The 18,961-nt window shown below is 38.0% G+C and overlaps 1 protein-coding gene across 8 annotated transcripts in view; it reads right to left on the minus strand.

The window, feature by feature from the left end:
• Positions 1-18,961, minus strand: part of RABGAP1L (RAB GTPase activating protein 1 like) — a 265,221-nt gene that overhangs the window by 220,555 nt on the left and 25,705 nt on the right. For all 8 annotated transcript variants that reach the window (XR_005933627.1, XM_041127540.1, XM_030034313.2 and 5 more), the window contains 7 exons: positions 17,358-17,568; positions 15,206-15,380; positions 14,225-14,385; positions 13,294-13,404; positions 8,526-8,592; positions 6,440-6,542; positions 4,633-4,799 (listed from right to left, as the gene is read on the minus strand). Coding sequence is in view for 7 of the 8 variants with exons in the window: in XM_041127540.1 (XP_040983474.1) it covers positions 4,633-4,799; positions 6,440-6,542; positions 8,526-8,592; positions 13,294-13,404; positions 14,225-14,385; positions 15,206-15,380; positions 17,358-17,568 (995 nt within the window). In the remaining variant the exon portion in view is untranslated. The remainder of the gene's footprint in view (positions 1-4,632; positions 4,800-6,439; positions 6,543-8,525; positions 8,593-13,293; positions 13,405-14,224; positions 14,386-15,205; positions 15,381-17,357; positions 17,569-18,961) is intronic.

Below are 18,961 nucleotides of genomic sequence, written 5' to 3' on the forward strand. Positions count from 1 at the left end.
CTGCTTCCTTTAAAGCTGATATTCCCTGGAAGCAGTGGCTCCAATTATCAGCAAGTTTTGCTGACTGAACTTCTCATGAGGTCAGCTTAATGAACTTTGGGGTGTAGGCATAAATACTCTGCATTTTGTAACATTTAGCAGGATGATATTAGAGCCATTATCCCTGTTTAATTCTCACAGAACACCATTATCAAGTAATTACAAAGTACTTGGTTAAATCAGTCAAGTATCGATGCCACTAATATTATTGACCATAGTTATCTATAGCTTTCATTTTTGAGGGAGTGAGGCATGAGATAGTATGGATTTTGTTGTACGTTACAAGAATTTCAAGTCTTCAGCTCTTTGTATGTGTTCTGCAAAGACCCACCTCTATAAAATGCAAATAATTTGGTTATTTGGTTTTTCTCAAGCATGAATTTGCTATCTACAGGAATCCACCTTGTTACGGGTTTGTGCGGGTTTTTTTGGTAGCAGGGGAGGGGCAGCAGGGGTGGCTCCTGTGAGAAGCTGCTGGAAGCTTCCCCGGCTCCCAGGCAGACCCACCTCTGGCCCAGGCCAACCCCACCAGTGACAGCGGTGGCGCCTCTGGGAGAACAGATTTGAGAAGGGGAACCTGCAGTGAGGAGGGGGATTGGACTGCGAGAGGAACACCTCTGCAGATACCGAGGTCCGTGAAGAAAGAGGGGGAGGAGGTGCACCGGAGGAGGTTGATGCCCCTACAGCCCATGGTGAGAAGGCAGGCTGTCACCCCCCAGCCCATGGAGGGGAGCGGGGGAGCGGAGGCCCCCCAAGATGGCCATGACTCCATGGGAGAGCCCACGCTGGAGCAGTGTGTGACTGAAGATCGGCCCGCAGAAAGGACCCACGCCAGGTAAGTTCGGGAAGAGCTGAAGCCCACGGGAAGGACCCATGCCAGGGAAGTTTGTGAGGAACTGCAGCCAGCGGAAAAGGACTCACGCTGGAGAAGTTCGTGAAGGACTGTCTCCTGTGGGAGGGACCCCACGCTGGAGCAGGGGACGAGTGAGCAGTCCTCCCGCTGAGGAGGAAGGAGCGGCAGAGACAACTGTGATGAACTGACCCCAACCCCCATCCCCTGTTCCCCTGCGAGGAGGGAGAGAGAACCAGGAGTGGGGTTGAGCCAGGAAGGAGGGAGGGGTGGAGGAAGGTGTTCTAAGTTTTGGTTTTACTTCCTAATATCCTTGTTTTGTTTTGACTTGTAGTAAATTAAATTGATTTTGTTTCTTCCCCAAGTTGAGCCTGTCTTTTGCCAGTAACCATAAGTGGTGAGTGATCCCTCCCAGTCCTTATCTCGACCCACGAGCCTGCCTTTATATTTTCTCCTCATCCCACTGTGGCCGGGGGGCAGGGGGGGATGAGCAAGCGGCTGCGTGGTGCTTTGTTACCAGCTGGGCTTAAACCACAACACACCTTTACAAGGATCATGTTCTAACAATGAAAATGTGCATGAGTAACACAGTGAGATAGACAGACAGACAGATAAAACAATCCTAAATCACACAGCAACCTGCATTTATGTCATTCCTCATATCTGAATGCACCTCACCAATCTTGGTTCAGACTATTAAATCTAGCTGAAACCTTCCTCAGAAGAGTTCTGATTTTTCTCTGCCAATACAGACAGGTCCCATTTACCCCTGGCAGGAAAATGCCATTTCATTGCTTGCTGCCTTTTGGAACATCAGTAATGGATGCTTCCTTACTGGAATGGGCACCTTGCTGAGACAGCCCAAGTCTAAAGTTTCCTGCCAAGGGCTCTGCATGCTAGAACTTAGAACTCGGCAGACTGCATGCATGAATTTCTCACCCACAGTCAAACACACTACATTCGTACAATGACCGATGGCATTATTGTCATGATTTCACATCAGCAGGAAATTATACTAAAGTATTCATTGTCCTGCACAGAGAAGCTATCTTTGGAGCTGAGGCTTTTGATATTAATCCACTGTTACGTTCCCTAGAATCTACTTCTGCTCAACTGCTTTCCCAAAAAGTTCACAAATGGCTGATCCCAATGCCATCTGCAAAGTTACTTTCCACAGAGGAAGAGCGCCCTGAGGTACAGTGTCTTTCACAGGTATCGGCAAGAACAGCTATTGCAATACAAACTGTCCAGCTGATGATTGGCTAAATAAAGACTTGCTACAGATCAACCAGAGAGATCCTGTCATCCATAATCAGGACCTAATCTTGTAGAAAGATTAAAAAGATTAGAAGCATTCCTTTCCCAAAAATGTGCTGAACAGCTCCTCAGAATTTTACAGCAGGAAGAAATGCACATGCTTCTTCAGGGAAGGGAGGTACATGTATGTTTGTCACATTGTAAGGGGTGAGAAAGGAAAAAAGAAAGCATCCATATTACTCAATTAAAAATGGTAGTTGTAAGTGATTTAAAAGGAAAGCTTAACTACTTATAGAGAAGTATCAAACAGCTGAGTATGTAATATTTTCAAATGTCTTTAAATTTCAAATGTAGATATTCTCAACATTTGCACATAACAGTTGGTTTTCTCAAGTTCTAAGTTGCTATGCTAATCTCTAGAAGAAATACAGAAACAGAATTGCATGAGATTTATTTACTCGCTAAGTGTTAAACACAGTGGCACTTTTGCCATGTAATATCAACATAGCTTGTTTTTTCAGACCTATTACTGTACCCCACAGGAAGATGACAACTCAAATATTCACATTAGGCTCAGTAAAATTAAATTACTGCTCTTTGGTTTCATTACCCAAAGATGATGGATGTTCCAATGCAAATGGTACAGTTAGCCTCTGCTGTTCACTTTTTGAACCAACACCACAACATAAGTCTTTGGAGAAAGCAGGTCAACAGTTGCTGCAGGAGGATGCAGCTGAGCATCATCCTACATGATAATGGGCAGACATACATACTTTATGTACCTCACTCAACGCCAAAAACGGAAGAGACTTTAGCATTCTAATCAATAGGTAACTATTCAACAAACATTGCCAGATGAGATGGTGTCATGGTTTAAACCCAGCCAGCAACTAAGCACCATGCAGCCGCTCACTCACTCCCCCCCCCCCCCAGTGGGATGGGGGAGAAAATTGGGAAAAAGAAGCAAAACCCACAGGTTGAGATAAGAACGGTTTAATAGAACAGAAAAGAAGAAACTAATAATGCTAATGATAACACTAATAAAATGACAACAGCAATAATGAAAGGATTGGAATGTACAAATGATGCGCAGTGCAACTGCTCACCACCTGCCGACCGACACCCCGCTAGTCCCCCCGAGCAGCCATTCCCCACCCCCCACCTCGCAGTTCCTATACTAGACGTGATGCCACATGGTGTGGAATACCCTGTTGGCCACTTTGGGTCAGGTGCCCTGGCTGTGTCCTGTGCCAACTTCTTCTGCCCCTCCAGCTTTCTCGCTGGCTGGGCATGAGAAGCTGAAAAATCCTTGACATTAGTCTAAACACTACTTAGCAACAACTGAAAACATCAGTGTTATCAACATTCTTCACATACTGAACTCAAAACATAGCACTGTACCAGCTACTAGGAAGACAGTTAACTCTATCCCAGCTGAAACTAGGACAGATGGATATATCATCTCTCAGTGCTTGAGGAAGAAATAAATGCATATTAATCACACAAGCACAGGACTGGGAAAGCTAACATAGAGGTAATACACAACTATGCATTCAGCTTCATCTTAACCACTTCCTGCCCTCTACAGAATCAAGCAGCGTTTGTACAACTTGACTTAAAAGCCAAGGGACTGACAAACTGAAATACTTGAGAAGAGCGTTTGCTAAAAATGGTTATTTCTTTACTGCTATTTGAACATTTCATAAGGTTACAATCACCAGCAAGAAATCACACGAACAATGCTAATTTAATAAATCATTGCAACAATAATGCCTTTAGCCTCACAATTCATGAAGTCCTGAGGCAGTGAAGGACAAGAACTTAGTTCTTTTTATACCCTCATCAGCAACCATGAGAGTGAAAATGTGGCAACTGCTCCATGCAGCAGAACTTACTCTTGCAGATAATCTTCTTCCAAACTTTTCTTTTTGAAAACATGGAGAAACCTACCTTCTCAGATACTTTGAAAAAACAATAGTAATAGCCTAACTCTTCTAAACCTCTGGATTAGGTTCCTTTTCCTTTAATGGATTATATTCTTACAGCCACCTACCTTCACATTATGAACCTCAGTAGCCAGAATCTCCCTTTGTTACATATTAGTTGATTTTACATTGAACAATTAAAGAGTCATTTCCCAATTTTACCAGTCAAATGGACTTGCTTTAGATGTCTACACCCAGGTCAGATTGTATGAAATTACAGAGAATTCAATAGGTAGGTTCAAAATTGTTTAAGCCCACAAAGCCAATGACTTATGACTCATTACAATTCAGTTTACAAAGGCATTGAACATTTATATATGCTACTTAACCATTATGCATTTAACCACCTCAGAAATAAATAGTTAAAAGAAACAAACTACTGAGGTGCAGGTGCCATGCTAACTTTTATAAAGGCCAAATTAAGACAGACAAAACAAATGCTCCCAGCATCACGTTTTCTTTAAAAAAAAAAAAAAAAAACAAAAACCAAACATGCATTACCTGTTTTAGCTTCATGTAAAAAGTTTCTGTGAAGGTTTTTCTGCTGAAGTACCAGAAGCGTTCATTGGCAGGATACACACGCACAACAGTCTCCAGCAAAAAACGGACTGGCTCTACTACTTCAGTAACAACCATATCCACTGCCACAGTCATGAATACACGCTTATCTAAAACACAAAAACAAGTCACATACAGAAAAATTAGTCAAAGTTCAAATTTCTCAAAACAATAAATGACAGAAGTGAACTTGTTCAAACTGAAAACCCTTTCTATATAATTATTTATTCTATTGTACCCATTTTGTTTATCTGAGTTCTACACCCTACATGTCCGCTGCATGGAATGAGAGTATGCATTAAACAGCGTACCAAGTAACTGATTAACTTTTTAATACAAAGACAGTATGTCGTCGTTTTAAAGACAGGAGCAAAACGTCACGCAAAGAAAACAGCATTAAGATATGTGATCCCCATTCATACAAAAGGAACATGCACAGGATAAGGTCACATTTTAAAGTGTAAACTTATTGCTGAGGGAATGTATGTATGTATTAGCAAATCAGTGTCAAGGATCTCCTATAGCACTGTTTGTCCTAAATCTTCTCATAACACTAAGGAACACTTCAGATCATTTTTTATGTCCATGCTCATACTCTGTCAGTTAAAAGGACTCAAAACATTTTACCCCTCCCTGTTCCACACTCTGGGTCAGACAGCCCTCACAGCAGCAAAACATATTTTTAAAGCAAAGCATGGATCAGTAATCTTAAACTGTAATAGCTCCATCTCCCTGATACTGAAGCATAACTCCAACTTTTCCAAGTAGAGGAGAATGCAGGATCAACTGACCAGAGGATGAGACTGAAATAGTGCAAGTGTATCTTGCAGGTTTACAGTGCAAGAAAAGGTTTGCTGCTTCTGGAAACATTCATCACAGAGAGGTAGTAACCATCGCGTTGCATCACAACTGATATCTTTCTTGCAGGAAGCACTGATTTTTAAAATAACATTTAGAATCAGACATTACGGATCCCTAGGTTCCCTTGTCTTATCAGACCAAAGAGCCAAGTGGGCATTTAAAAAACAAAACAACACACAAAAAGACCCTACACCACAAAACCAAACCACACCACACACACACGAAGTCATATCGTAAAACGGAAACTTTGTCAAGCTCCAAAGCAAAAGTTTTGCCTACATGCTACTACAAATAATGTGGTTTGAAAATCCATTAGCAAAAACAGTGACACTGGCTGTATGTACTTGGATGTGCCTTTAAGCAACTGATGTGAGCTCTGCCTTGTGATAGGAAACAAACTCCAGTTTTGCATTCAAACCTTTTACATCACATCAGAGAACATAAACTCTAGCAATGAGAAACTGTGCTATATAATCAAGCACTTCAGTGCATCACTTCCAGCTGCCCCAATATGAAGGGGACGTAACGCTATTTCTAATCAACTCACCTCAGAACTAAAAGAGAGAATAGCAATGCCTACTATTTATACTGTTTCACTGAGTACAGAAGGGGGAAAACAACTTATGCATGCTTAGGACCAAAAAGTCCCAATAACCAGGAAACAGGCACTTAAGCCCCAATTTAATATCTCCAAATAAGCAACACACAGTTCTAGGAACAATTATTCACATTTCTATGTTGCATATGTTTATACAGAAAAGTTCCTAGCCACAGACTCTTGGAACATAATGGTATATGTACTCAGACAGATGCACCATGATTCGCAGGAGAAAACACATGCACCAAACCCACGTCAGGTAAAACAAACTTACAAATTAGACTAAATTACCTTTCGGAGTTTCCTCATTAAGTACTAGAAACATGGGTGCATTAGGATTCCACATTCCAGTAATTACATAAGCCTTCCCATCAGAACTCTTTCCCATGGATTCCTAAAAATAAAAACATACAGGATTCTATCAGAGTCATGGTTTGAGATCAAAGAAATTGAGGGGGGGGCGGGGGGGACGGACAATAGTTCTAGGAACTTCAGAATAAGACTGTGTTCGCTCTAGAGAACACAATCTAAATAAAGAATATGAAATAATGGATTGAGAAGGGCTATAGGGAAATGGGAGAGAAAGAAGAAACATTAGAAGAGAAACATTATATAAGAAACCAAAGACAAGATAGTTTATCAACATATTTTTTTAATGCTTATTATAAGCATGCAAGCATGGTGGGAGATCTGCCACTCTACTTTCTGAGCAGCTGAGATGATTGTTAGGAGAGGATGAGTTACAAGAGACTTCATAAAATTAAACTAGCCCCACAGCATACACAGAAATGATCCACAAAAACAAACAAACAAACAAACAAGCAAACACATCTTAACAGAGTAAGACCTTAACAACTTCAACCCAAAGGTCAGTCCAGTTTTTTCCCAATCTATAATTACACCTCTGCCAGATTTTTCCCTGAGATGCTCAGGCACGGACTTATATTTGTAAGTATGTCTTAAGTATGTAAGACTGGAATTCCAGTCCATAGGAACTTGAGATTTAAAGAGCCAAATTTCAGGATACTATGCAAATAAAGTCAAAACAGCCACATATGATAAAGTTAGTATTAACAGCAATACCTCTATATCTGCTTAAAATAATCTCATGCTATACATCTGTTACTTCTACAAATATTTCTTACAGACCTACTAGGAATAATCAGAGTACATGACCTGCATGTACAAGCTATTACTAGAATGAGGCAAGTACATGCGTCCTGAATTTTTCTGGGACAGTTCCTATGGATCCAACAGGTCTGTATGGTAGCCTCTTTATAGATGACAGGAGACTGACATTCCTACTCTGCAATCCAATTTGTGGTAGAGCAATAAGAGTGACCGAGTTCTCCGGATTTAAACAGGAAGAAAGGGGGTTGAAAGGAAAACACAAATGCCTATGTATATGCTATAGCCAAGAAATGAACTAATAAGCCATTACATCCAGCAGTTAAATGTACTTGGAACATAAATGTAAACAGAATTACAGGTGGAGTAAAGACAGGAATTCAAATATACAGTCCATACAGCAAAAAGGTGTCATGCAGATTAATAAAAGCCAATTAATTACGCTCTATAACTCACTGTAATTTATTCAATTTTCTAATCAAATAATAAAAATGGAAAATTGGAACTAATGTCAGCAAATAAAATCAGAAAAAATGAGCTAGGAGATACAAACAGGCAAATAAAAGAGTCTGACACCAGAACTAAATACTGATAGCTAGAATCATCAACCTGAGTAAAGAAATGGACTAGGCAAAACTGGGATAACTGTATAGACAAAAAACGTCTGATTGGTTTAACTCAAGCACTTCTTGACTTGAAAAATGGTTGTATTCTTATCCACAGTGTGAAAGTAAATTGATATTATCACAGAAAGTATCATAGTATTTCGTAGTTCTCTTAAAAGCAAGTCATAAGAAAAGACGATTGTAGAAGACAAGTGAATACTTCAAACTCTGAGCAAGAATTTAAATTCAAATGAAGCAAATAAAGGCAAAGTTTTCAGTGCCTTGGAAAAATAAGACCACTTCGCCACCACCCAAATATAAAAACAATTATTTGCTCTAAATTTTTAGGCAAGATGCTTAACACAATACAGAAAGCTTAGTTATTTGTAACAACCAGTTGTCAGCTGACCTAATCGGTGCTTCACCAGTTGAACAAAAAACAGATGCCACGTGTTTTGACATTGAAATGTTTTGTCCATTGTATGTAACAAGTTTTTTTCTAGTTTGAAGATATAAACCCCAGAATTTAAGAAACAAAAAACAAACAAAACCAAATAGATGAGAAGTTTGTTTTGTTGGATTTTGTTTGCTTTTTTTTAAATCACCTCTATCTTACTAAACAGGTTATTAGAGCTAAGCATTACCATGTCTAGTAAATGCATGTCACTGTTCTTCACATTTCGTCCAGGGCTTAGTAGCATCCCAAAGCATCTGTGAAGTTCATTTAAAAAAAAAAAAAAAAAAAGAAAAGAAAAGAAGATAAGTAGATATTAGCTTTTCAAAATACAACACTATTTTCTTGAACATAATGGCACAGCCACCTACTGCTTCTAATTTAAAGAAAACCTTTCTTAGCAATTTTTGTTAGTGTTATGGCAACACTCAGGAAACATCACAATATATATTGTAGAAATGACAATGAAATTATTTTCCAGAATGAAGATGACAGAAATTAGTGTCTGACCTGCGAACAATCCATTATTCTTAGACAACTTAGAATACTGAGCTTAAAAATACCAACAATCCCTACACATTAGTGATGGAGATTGACAAGAAGAAATTCACCCTCTCCCCAGTCCCCTTTAAAAATTGTTTTCATACAATCACATGAAAAGTTACAAATTCACCCATTCTATCACTCATAATGTCACTGGTGTAAAACATCATGTAGTATCATGGGCTCTTAAAAAAAACAGTTTGCTCAATTTTTAGACTTTCATTCTTTATTTTTTTTTTAAACTTAATTTCTGCATTATACAGGGCCTTGAATTCCAGAACTTCCATCGAATCATTTAACAAGAAAACGTTCTTGATATTTTTTAAGAATAAAAAAAAAAAAAAAAAAAAAAAAAATTCTGAAAACATTCATACTTTCGAACTTTCTGAATATTGAAGGCACAAATCCAGGTCTGAAGTTTCTGCAAATCATCTTTATCTTTCTCTCCTTTGAACATACTCCATTATGAATTAAAAAATACCCAACAGAACTTATGTAACATAAGCCGCAAGCTGTTTTCCAGACTTTTAAAACTGTTAGAGGTCAAATGGGGGGGGGGGGGGGAGCAACCACCCTTGAAAGCTATTGCATCATGAAATGTTACGGAAAACTGGGGTTGTATTTCAGAGGGTTTTGTTTTGAGAATTTTTATTCTGTACAGCTCAATTCTCTAATAATCAGACATACCACTTTTTATTGCTGACTCTCAGAACAATGTAAACCAGAAGCAGTCTCTACAAGCAATGTGACCCAAAGCTCTACTCAAAAGAGGACCAACTTGAATTGGGTTGCCCAGGGCTTTGTCAAGTCAAGTTCTGAGCATCTCCAAGGACAGAGACTTAATGATCTCTTTTGGCAACCTGTTCCAATGCACAACACCCTTTGTACTGACAACAACCGGCCTAATTCAACAGTGGCATTTCCAGTGAAATTGGAACTTGTGTCCATTGACTCTAATCCTACCACTTTACACCTCCAAGAAGAGTCTGGCTCCATCTCCCCCATACCCTTCCACCAGCTATTTGAATGCACCAGGAGGAGCCCCCCGTTCCCCTCTTCTCTAACTCTGAACAAATGTCTGTCATCTGGGCAACCCACTTATCCAAACGAAAATCTAGATTTTTCAGCAAACATAAATTGTAAGAGATTATTTGAACATTCACAGGTTAGCAATGAAGACAGACTAGTTTCACAGCTTTCAGGCAAGCACACTCTATCATGAACAGATATATAATAGCAACTATCATTTCAATAATGCTATTAACCATAAAAGTCTTAAGATATGCAATTACTACACCATCTAGTAAGTTTGCCCCTATTATGTTTGGGTATATGATTTTCATTTTCCGCCTCATTACACTTAAACAGTAACTGACATTCACAACTGTATTTTTCCTTCACCATACTCTTTCACTACTACAATCTTAAAAATCAAAGTGGGAAATAAAACAGTAGACAACAATTTTGATTCATCTATACAACCTAATGCAGTGCCATGTAAAGCAACCAAGGTAGCTAGGATGCTAGGACTTATATTTAACCATACAAGCAAGTTTCTCTGCAAGACTAATTAGACCAGGCAGAACGTTACAGTAGACCAACTTAGTGCTTTTTGTTCCTGGGGTAGAAATAGCTCTGAGAGGGCTATAATTTATAATAGTAGAGCGGTCACTAGCTTCTGGTACATCTGCTAAAGAAAACTGTAAGGCTAAGATTCAGAGGCAGGCAAAATATCTGTGCTTTTCAAAGACAACAGCTCACAGATCCTAGATCTTGCTGTGCATCTCTCAGATGTACACAAGCTGTGATGTGTGCCAGCCAAAATTTTTGGCAAGTATGGTTCCAAAAGAGTGGGCGTCTGGAACAAGTAACCCCTGCCTCTCACAGAAGCAGATACTTATGATGACTGGCAGCATCCTGCTACTAGAAGAGTCAGGGCTTCTCTTCCCACTAAGTTCAAAGAGCAAAATGAGTTCAGGACCCTCACTTGCAGAGGAGCTAGATTTTACACAAACAGTTGTCAAGACATTCAGCCTCCAATTTGAGGAGGCTGAACCACACACACAGGATTCAAAATGACCTCCACAGGCTGTGGGCCTCAGTCTTGCCACTTCTGACACGTTGGGTTTTCTGCACTTACAGCTGGCTACCAAGTGGCTATGTGCAAGTGCACTACTCTGTTTAAATTCAGCTGGTTTCTAGACCTGCAGAAGAACTGAAATTATTGTTCACTAATATATATTTCCATTTATATAAATACAAATGCTACCCATGGATAAGGCTGATGGTATTAAGTTAACATGATAACATGATCTTTAAGAGTTTCCAGTACTACTGAGCAACCAACCAATATTCTGTAAATCAGTTCTAGGGACACCATCTAGACTTTAACCTAAGCTATACCTACATAACTTGGTGTTAACTCTCCTGTACGACTCGTAGCATACTGTATTTAAACACTACTCTATTAGGAACAGAGTCAATCCTCTCATTTCTCAGAATGAAAGGCTATTTCACTCTTCAGAACAACTTTCTTAAAGACCCCAATCATTAACCAGAATTTTCTTCTGGAATTCTGTAAACAACTGAGACTTGATATCCCACATTGTGGGACTGAACCTATGTAGTGCCACACATGACTCAAACCTGGGAGACAAGAATGAACATAATTTTTTTACCTGCTTTGACCTAGATAAAAACAGGCAAAACCCAGGTCAATCAGGCCACAAAAGGTAGGAAGGGCCAAAGTAACTCAACTGAGAGTAACCTACTCTATCAACCTAACCCAGACATAGGCCCTATCTGTACACCAGGAGGTGGCAAGTTTCTCCAAATGATACCAGGTTTACTCTTCTGAGACCATGAAGAAAGATTCTTGAACTCTTTAGACCAGAGATCAAATTTCTTTAGGAACAACATTTTTTTTCATTATAATTTCCACTTAGAAATACTTTTGAAGACACATTAAATTGCTTAGAAGGCTCACTGTCTGAGCTTCTATTGATCTTTTATACTGCTTTTGAATTTTATTATTATGCAGGGTAAGTACATGAAATTACTTACAAGCCTGTGTGTGTCATGTCAATTAAATAATTTTTTAATCAGCAAAGCTTGTGGTGGTAAAAATAACATCCTAATTGAATAGCTTAACATCAAAATAAAAGCTGATTTCTAAGAAAGGTAGCTTTACTTTGGGGAGGGAGGGGGACACCAACAATCAAATGCTATTCAGAAATGCTGAAAAGACTTCATCATTCATTGAATTCTGAAGCCAAAATTATTTAAATTAAAAATATATTGAAAATAGGGTCGGGTTTTTTTAAGCCAATGAGTAGCAAAAGCACAATTTTATAACACAATAGAATGATGATAAAAAATTCTGTACATTCCTTGTCTAAAATTTTAGTTTTATTTTTGAAATAAGAGCTTGAAAGCAAGTCAAGAGATCAATCTTAGGTTTTGGGAGGGTTGTGGGGCTTTTTTCTTGCTTCTCCTTTTATCTTTAATTCCCTTTTCACTAAAATTGAATTCTCCTATTGTTACTCTTTTGATAAGATTGCCATCTGGTGGCGTTTGCTATTCTTAAAAATTGAGCTATTGAGAAGGAATTTCCTAATTTCAATTAATACAATACCTACTAGTACTGTAGTAACAAGAGTCTACTGCTAATGAACACATTAACCAACAGGTATTCTTCACATGCATGGTCCACCTATTGTGCAAATGCTTTGCACAAAAGGTCAGATTATACTGTCCAAAAGGGATCCCCCTCATTTAATTTCCAGGAAATAAAACTCAAGTCATCAACCATTCCCGAGCTCTTCAACATCACTTGAAGATAAACATTAGAATCATATTATCAACAAAACTACAAAAGAATCCTAGGTTAGGGTTAGGGAGTCTTGAAGACTCCACCAGAAGATTGCTGCTTCTCACCAGCAGGTTGAATCCAAACTTGTAGTATCCCAGTACATTGATCTAACAGATTAATATGCTCCAAGGTTTAACATAGCTCAGACAACCTAACTCAGTTACTTTTACTAAACAGTGAGATGCTGGTAATGCAGGATTACAATAAACGCATGTGTTTGCACTACTTAAAAACAACAAAGTCAAAAGTATTTGAATGTCATAAGTATCCTAACACCACTTCAAAAGGACAATTAAAAGGCAAAAAACCAAGGATAGTTGAGTATTACAGGCTATGTTTCTTGTTTTCACCTAAAAATCACAAAATACTTCAAAAGAAATTTAAAACTGAACTGCGCACCTACAAATTAATTACATTGTGCAGTAATACTTTCTGTGTTATTGTTATATTTTTTTCTGTCACATAACTTGCACAGCCAAGGAAAAATACATTAAATACTGTTCCCTCAAAACCTTAACCTGCATTATTTTTATAAGAATCTTACCTTTCAATGGCCAGTTCCTTGTTTGAGAGCTGCTGAACTGTAATCACCACTTTCTTCTCAATTCCCTGTTTAAGCTTGAAATACAATTTCTCTCTATCCTTTGGCACAGGGCTAAAAGAATAAAGTTTCTTTAGCACAGATATAGAATATTAACTGTGAAATACAGAAAAGAGAGTAGCAGCCCACTTACACTGTTAATGGCTCAACTCATTTGAGAGACCTCCTCTTCCTCTATTCACAAGTTAATAAACCAGCACTGAAGAAAAACAGACTATAGGCTCACACTCAGTATGCTGTCTGGGGGATTTATCAGACAAACATATACAAAAAAGCATGGGGTATTTTGGGTTTTAAAATGATAGAAAATATGCTATATATTGGCTATGAAGCAAAAAATAAATAGGACATTTTCACAAAATTAACTCAGGATCAACTCTTTCTTCCATTCCAAAAAATCTTGTAATTAACTGTTAGGCAAAAAATACTTTGCTCCCCTGTAATGCTTAGAGAAGTTTACATTTTCTAAATCTTCAATAAATTTGGAATTCATTAGCTTATTTAAATTTAAAAACAAACAAACAAACAAACAAAAAAACGACTACTAGATGGTATTTACTCAAGAAAATTCGTTTGGATCAAGTTTTTAACAGGCTTCCTACTATCTTTTCCATTTACACAGGCCTATCTTGAGCATCCCTACTAGAAATCATGTATTTAAAATAAACTAACATCCTGATTTTTCATCTTTTTACACAAAAGATACAGAGAAGAAAACTGTAAAAGCAAAGCAACAGCTTCCCTTTTATAACAAGTCTACTTATGAAAAGAGGCCAAATCAATTTTACTGCAACATAGTAGCTGTGCATTCTGCAAGCAGCTATATACTTTTTTTTCAAAGAGATTTCTACTTTTCCCTTTCCATTCAGATTACCTAAAATTTCCTTTTCCATCATCTTCTTTGACTTCTAAGGAAACACTGAAAGTGTACACATCACTATCTGGAGTAGGAAGAACAAAGTCCTTAACATGATCAGATGCTTGTTTGGAAGAACGTTTGAATGCTGTTGAGAAACTATATAAAATTCGGCTGACCTGCAGAAAAGCAAAAGAATTAATAGTTTTATCAAAAAAAAAAAAAAAAAAAAGAGTATATTTAACGGGGTATTGTGATGTGGTTTTGAAGGTCATGGAATTACAGTCACTTGCCTCTTATACTGAACACAAAGCACACCTCATATAACACAAAACATTCAGGTCAGGTGTTGAATAACCAAGCAAATTCAGTAACATCATCTCCTATTTCCATTCATGTCACATTCACTGCTTATGTAATGCTCAGTAAGTTAAGATATATGTATTACAAGATTAGGAATGCAACTCATTAGAGGACCTGAATAATGTACTTCTCAGGTTGTGTATTTAACAACACAACTTACAGCTTGCTCTTGCAGATGTCAAAAAACAAGGAGATTTCTTCTTTTTTAATCTCTGTTTTTCCACCCTAGAAAATCCTTTTCTCCCGAACTATCACGTAGTTCTTCCTAAAATATCTAGGGCAGAGTACTGCAAAATGATTCTTCATAACTCACGAGGTCTACACTGCAACTTTAGCCTGAAACCTACCCAGATGAGGTCTGAAAAACAGAACACTTGTCTTAGGCTAAATCCTCCCATTACAGTGCACTTTGGAATTTTATTGAAATACTAAAAGAAAAAAAAATTCAATTACATTAATATTCATGTATGACTAGCTGCACATTCTGTGAAACTCATTATATATGTGTTAACGTATTTTTCAAGGCACTATATACTATTTCCACATCTGGAATAACTTAAAATGCTGCTTGTATCCTTTTTAAGTACTGTACAGGCACTATCTATTTCCAGTCACTGTACAACATTTAATACTTACTGCCTCTTTAATCTCACAGGAGAAAACATGAATCTGGAACTCTTCTGTTCCACAGCTGCTTTCAGTAAATGCAAAACAGTCACTCTCTGAAGTCCCATTTTGTCCACGGACACAAAACAACACCTTATAGATTGGAAAAGAGGCTATCTCCACATTGCTTGATTGATCTATTATTCTGTCAAGGAAAGGAACAGGGAAGATCAAAGAAAAAGGTCAGTAAAACAAACAGAACTACCTAAAAGGCTTTTCTGCAATTAGATAAACAAATATCTAAACTGTAATTACTACTAAATTCAAGTACACAAGGTAGGCGGTAAGAACAGAAATGTCAGGCTTTCCAAATTTAAGATGTAAATGTTTCTGCTTGTAACATTGGCTTAATTTCTTTTATACTCCATAATATAGACAAATATAGTACCTCTATATCATGCAATAAAAATGACCATCACTGCTCTGCAATTGTTCATGAAAAACACAAGAGTAGAAACGTAGAAACCACAGAAACTGTAAAAATGCAATTTGCATACAAAGATCAAAGAAAATTCAACATTAGAAAAGATTTTAAATCTGTTTAAGAAAAAATTATTCATTCAGAATCTACAGGACTATATAACTTGGCAAATGCTTGCTGTCATGTTCAGGTGAATATTAATTGCAGATCTAAGGGCTCATACAAAATTTTAAATTCCTCTCACACTCAGAACCCAAAGAATATTTCAGAAACTTTAAAGACGACAACGGGGGGGTGGTCTCAGAATGGACTACTAGACAGTGAGTTTTAAAGAATAATAGTTAGAGCTACACAGTTCTCCTCTGTCTTTTCGCTACTTATCCATATGCACATTCACATCAAGGGTGAATAAACATTAGTTACCAGGAATAGAATCCCAAGTCTGTAACAATAAAAACAAAGGACTAATCTTCTACAGGCAAGAAAAGCCAAGAGGATTCAGCATACTCTAATACTGGTGGGACATATTAAATGGAACCCCACATGACAAGTGTTCAGATACCAGGAATGGAAACACTCCTCAAAGATGACACTGATGTCACTTAAATGTATATTATGTCACACATGGATTCACCTTTACAGTTCTGTGCAGATTCTCTGGCAGTCCTTGTGCTTAATGATGTCCTCTGCAATTAAAGATCAAAGGAACCTGCAATTTCACTTGCAAAACAACCTTCTTGAATGGCCACAATGGCTACAAAAATAGGTACAGCACACCTAACACCTCGTGTCTATGTGACAGGTGCCATCATAAAAGTATGCAGTATAATTTCCTAATTCAAATGAAATATTGCCGTAACATCAAATGAAATCTTAAATTGGGTTCAGAGAGAAAAATGGAAGAAAATAATATATATGCTTCAAGGTCCTCCTGTCTTTCTGTGCAAGATGATAGTCAATACATAGGCAGAGCACAGGAAAGGAAGGAAATCTAACCATACCCTTCAGATATCTTGGTATCAGAGTTTAAAAATAAAAATCTTGAATACTGAGATGCTCCCTACTTCTGGATGCAAGACTGCTACAGGTGTGCCTTTAGTGCACCCTGATTAACAACCCTTGACTCTCTCACCACTAATTAGAAGACTCTTCTCACATGGCACAAGTAAATGTTTTCTGGTTCTGGAGACTATCATCAGCATATGCATCATGAGGCAGACACAGGTGAGACTTGGCTTTAGCACAGCAATGTCTGGAAATAGAGATTAGCATCTCAGGTCTTCAACATATCTGGAAGAATCTAAAACTGAAACTTCTTCACCTAACCCAAGGCCAGCAGGACTACTACTGTCTCAACGTATTTACCTTGGAGGTGATGACAGACTGGGGAAGTTGGGAGAAAACAGGCATTATCAGCTCTCCCTTTCCAGTATATCTCTTATTACCATATTTGAACAGAGATGCAGGTAGAAAGACATGCTTTTGTTGACACTGTATGGCAACTGCTACCAGCAACTATGTACTGCACGTTAGACTTAAGCATGCATTTTGTTGATTCAGAGGAATTTCTCAAAAATAACTTGTCTTCTGCAAGAACGTGAGGCACAAATCCAGCAATTCTACTTCCCTGTGCAAGTAACAAAGTCAGAATCCACCTTTTATGTGTCTGTGCAAGTAACAAGAGAAACGTTTGTATGTTACCTTACAGACCCTTCTGGAACGTTTGGAACATAAAGCGTTACAGGTAAAGGGGCTTGACTTGAGGATTTCATGTTTGCCATGGCATGTAGAGCTTCCAGTTCATTTCGAGGGGCAGACACCTTTGTGCAACCTAAATAAGTCAGTTTGTTAAACAATACGCTGTCCTCTTCCAGGGGTTCACTGGGAGAAGATGGCCTTGGTGCAGAGATTTCTGAAAATGAAGAAACCACTTCTTTAACCATTTGCTTTTATTTTTACACATTGTTTTCTGAATAATTTCCATAGCAAAATCTCCCACTTTTTCTGAGAATGGACATGGGAGTCAGAAGTCCAGCTCCAATGGTAAGAAATCCATTTGGCACCTTAATATTAACATTAAGTCTATCCTATTCTAATGCATGTTTCCAAGTATGGCATACGGACAAACTGCCTTTTGATTCTTTTTAGCAGTGCTAGAACACAATTTTTCTTTAAAGTTCCATTCCCCAGATACTCTTTTCTTTAGTTTGCTTATACCTCCTTCTAATTCCTACTCATCATTTTGCATAAAGATGCCTCTAATGCTCTTTTCTCCCATGTCTTTGCAGCTTGTGTAGAACTAGCAAATGTGGTTCACATTCCTGGGATAGCTGTATTAACAGCATGAAACCATCAGGGAGCTGGAGAAAAGAAAAAGGCTATCTGTTTGTTCCTCTACTCAGCAGAAAAGAAGCGTTCTTTTTCCACCATCACACTACTATGGACAGGGGCGATCTTGAGGGAGCTTTTGGGAGCTTTGCTGTTACTGTTGTTTTCTGGTGGGCTTTTTTAAGGCATTTTGACACTTGAGAAACAAGAAGAGAGGTGGAAGAAAAATTTGTTAAGTATGGAACCAGAGTAATCTAGGTTGGAAAAAAGACCTCTAGAGGTCATCTAGCTTTAACTCCTGCTCAAGGACAGATCAGGTTAGATTAGGGCTAGTTTCAAAACTGGATCAGGTTACTCAGGGCCCTGTCCAGCTGTGTTTTGGTATCTCCAAAAGACAGACATTCCAAACCTCTCTAAGCAATCTGCCCTGTTATTTCTATTTCTTATTACTATACCTAATATTTCCATAACACATCATAAAGGTTGCAAAATTGCGTTATTCCGGGGGGGGGGGGGGGGGGGTGGTGGGTAGTGTGCAGAATGTATCTACAAGTATTTCTTTGTTCATTCATACTAAGGGTTGTGTTCTGTTTGAAGCACGTCAAACAGGGAGCCAGTAAGGTAAGTTTCTCAAAAATACAGCATACATGTAATTAAGAGAAGAGTGTTTCCATTATGCATAAACTCTCTATCCTACTCTACCACAAAAACTTTTTTTTTTTTTTCCACTTCCCAAACAGATGCTATGGGAATTATCTGACACAATGACACAGAAGTCCTCTGCATACTACTGAGGGAAAAAGAATGCTAATTCAAAGCCCATAGAGATGGACACAGCCTTGTATTCCTAATATATATATATATTTATATATATATTATATATATTTTTATATATATATATATATAAAAAAAGAGCTACAATATATTTTACACAAAATATATACGATATAGTTTACATAAAAAGCTTTCTGTCCTCC

This window comes from Aquila chrysaetos, chromosome 12, assembly GCF_900496995.4.
Source record: "Aquila chrysaetos chrysaetos chromosome 12, bAquChr1.4, whole genome shotgun sequence".
NCBI classification, from domain to species: domain Eukaryota; kingdom Metazoa; phylum Chordata; class Aves; order Accipitriformes; family Accipitridae; genus Aquila; species Aquila chrysaetos.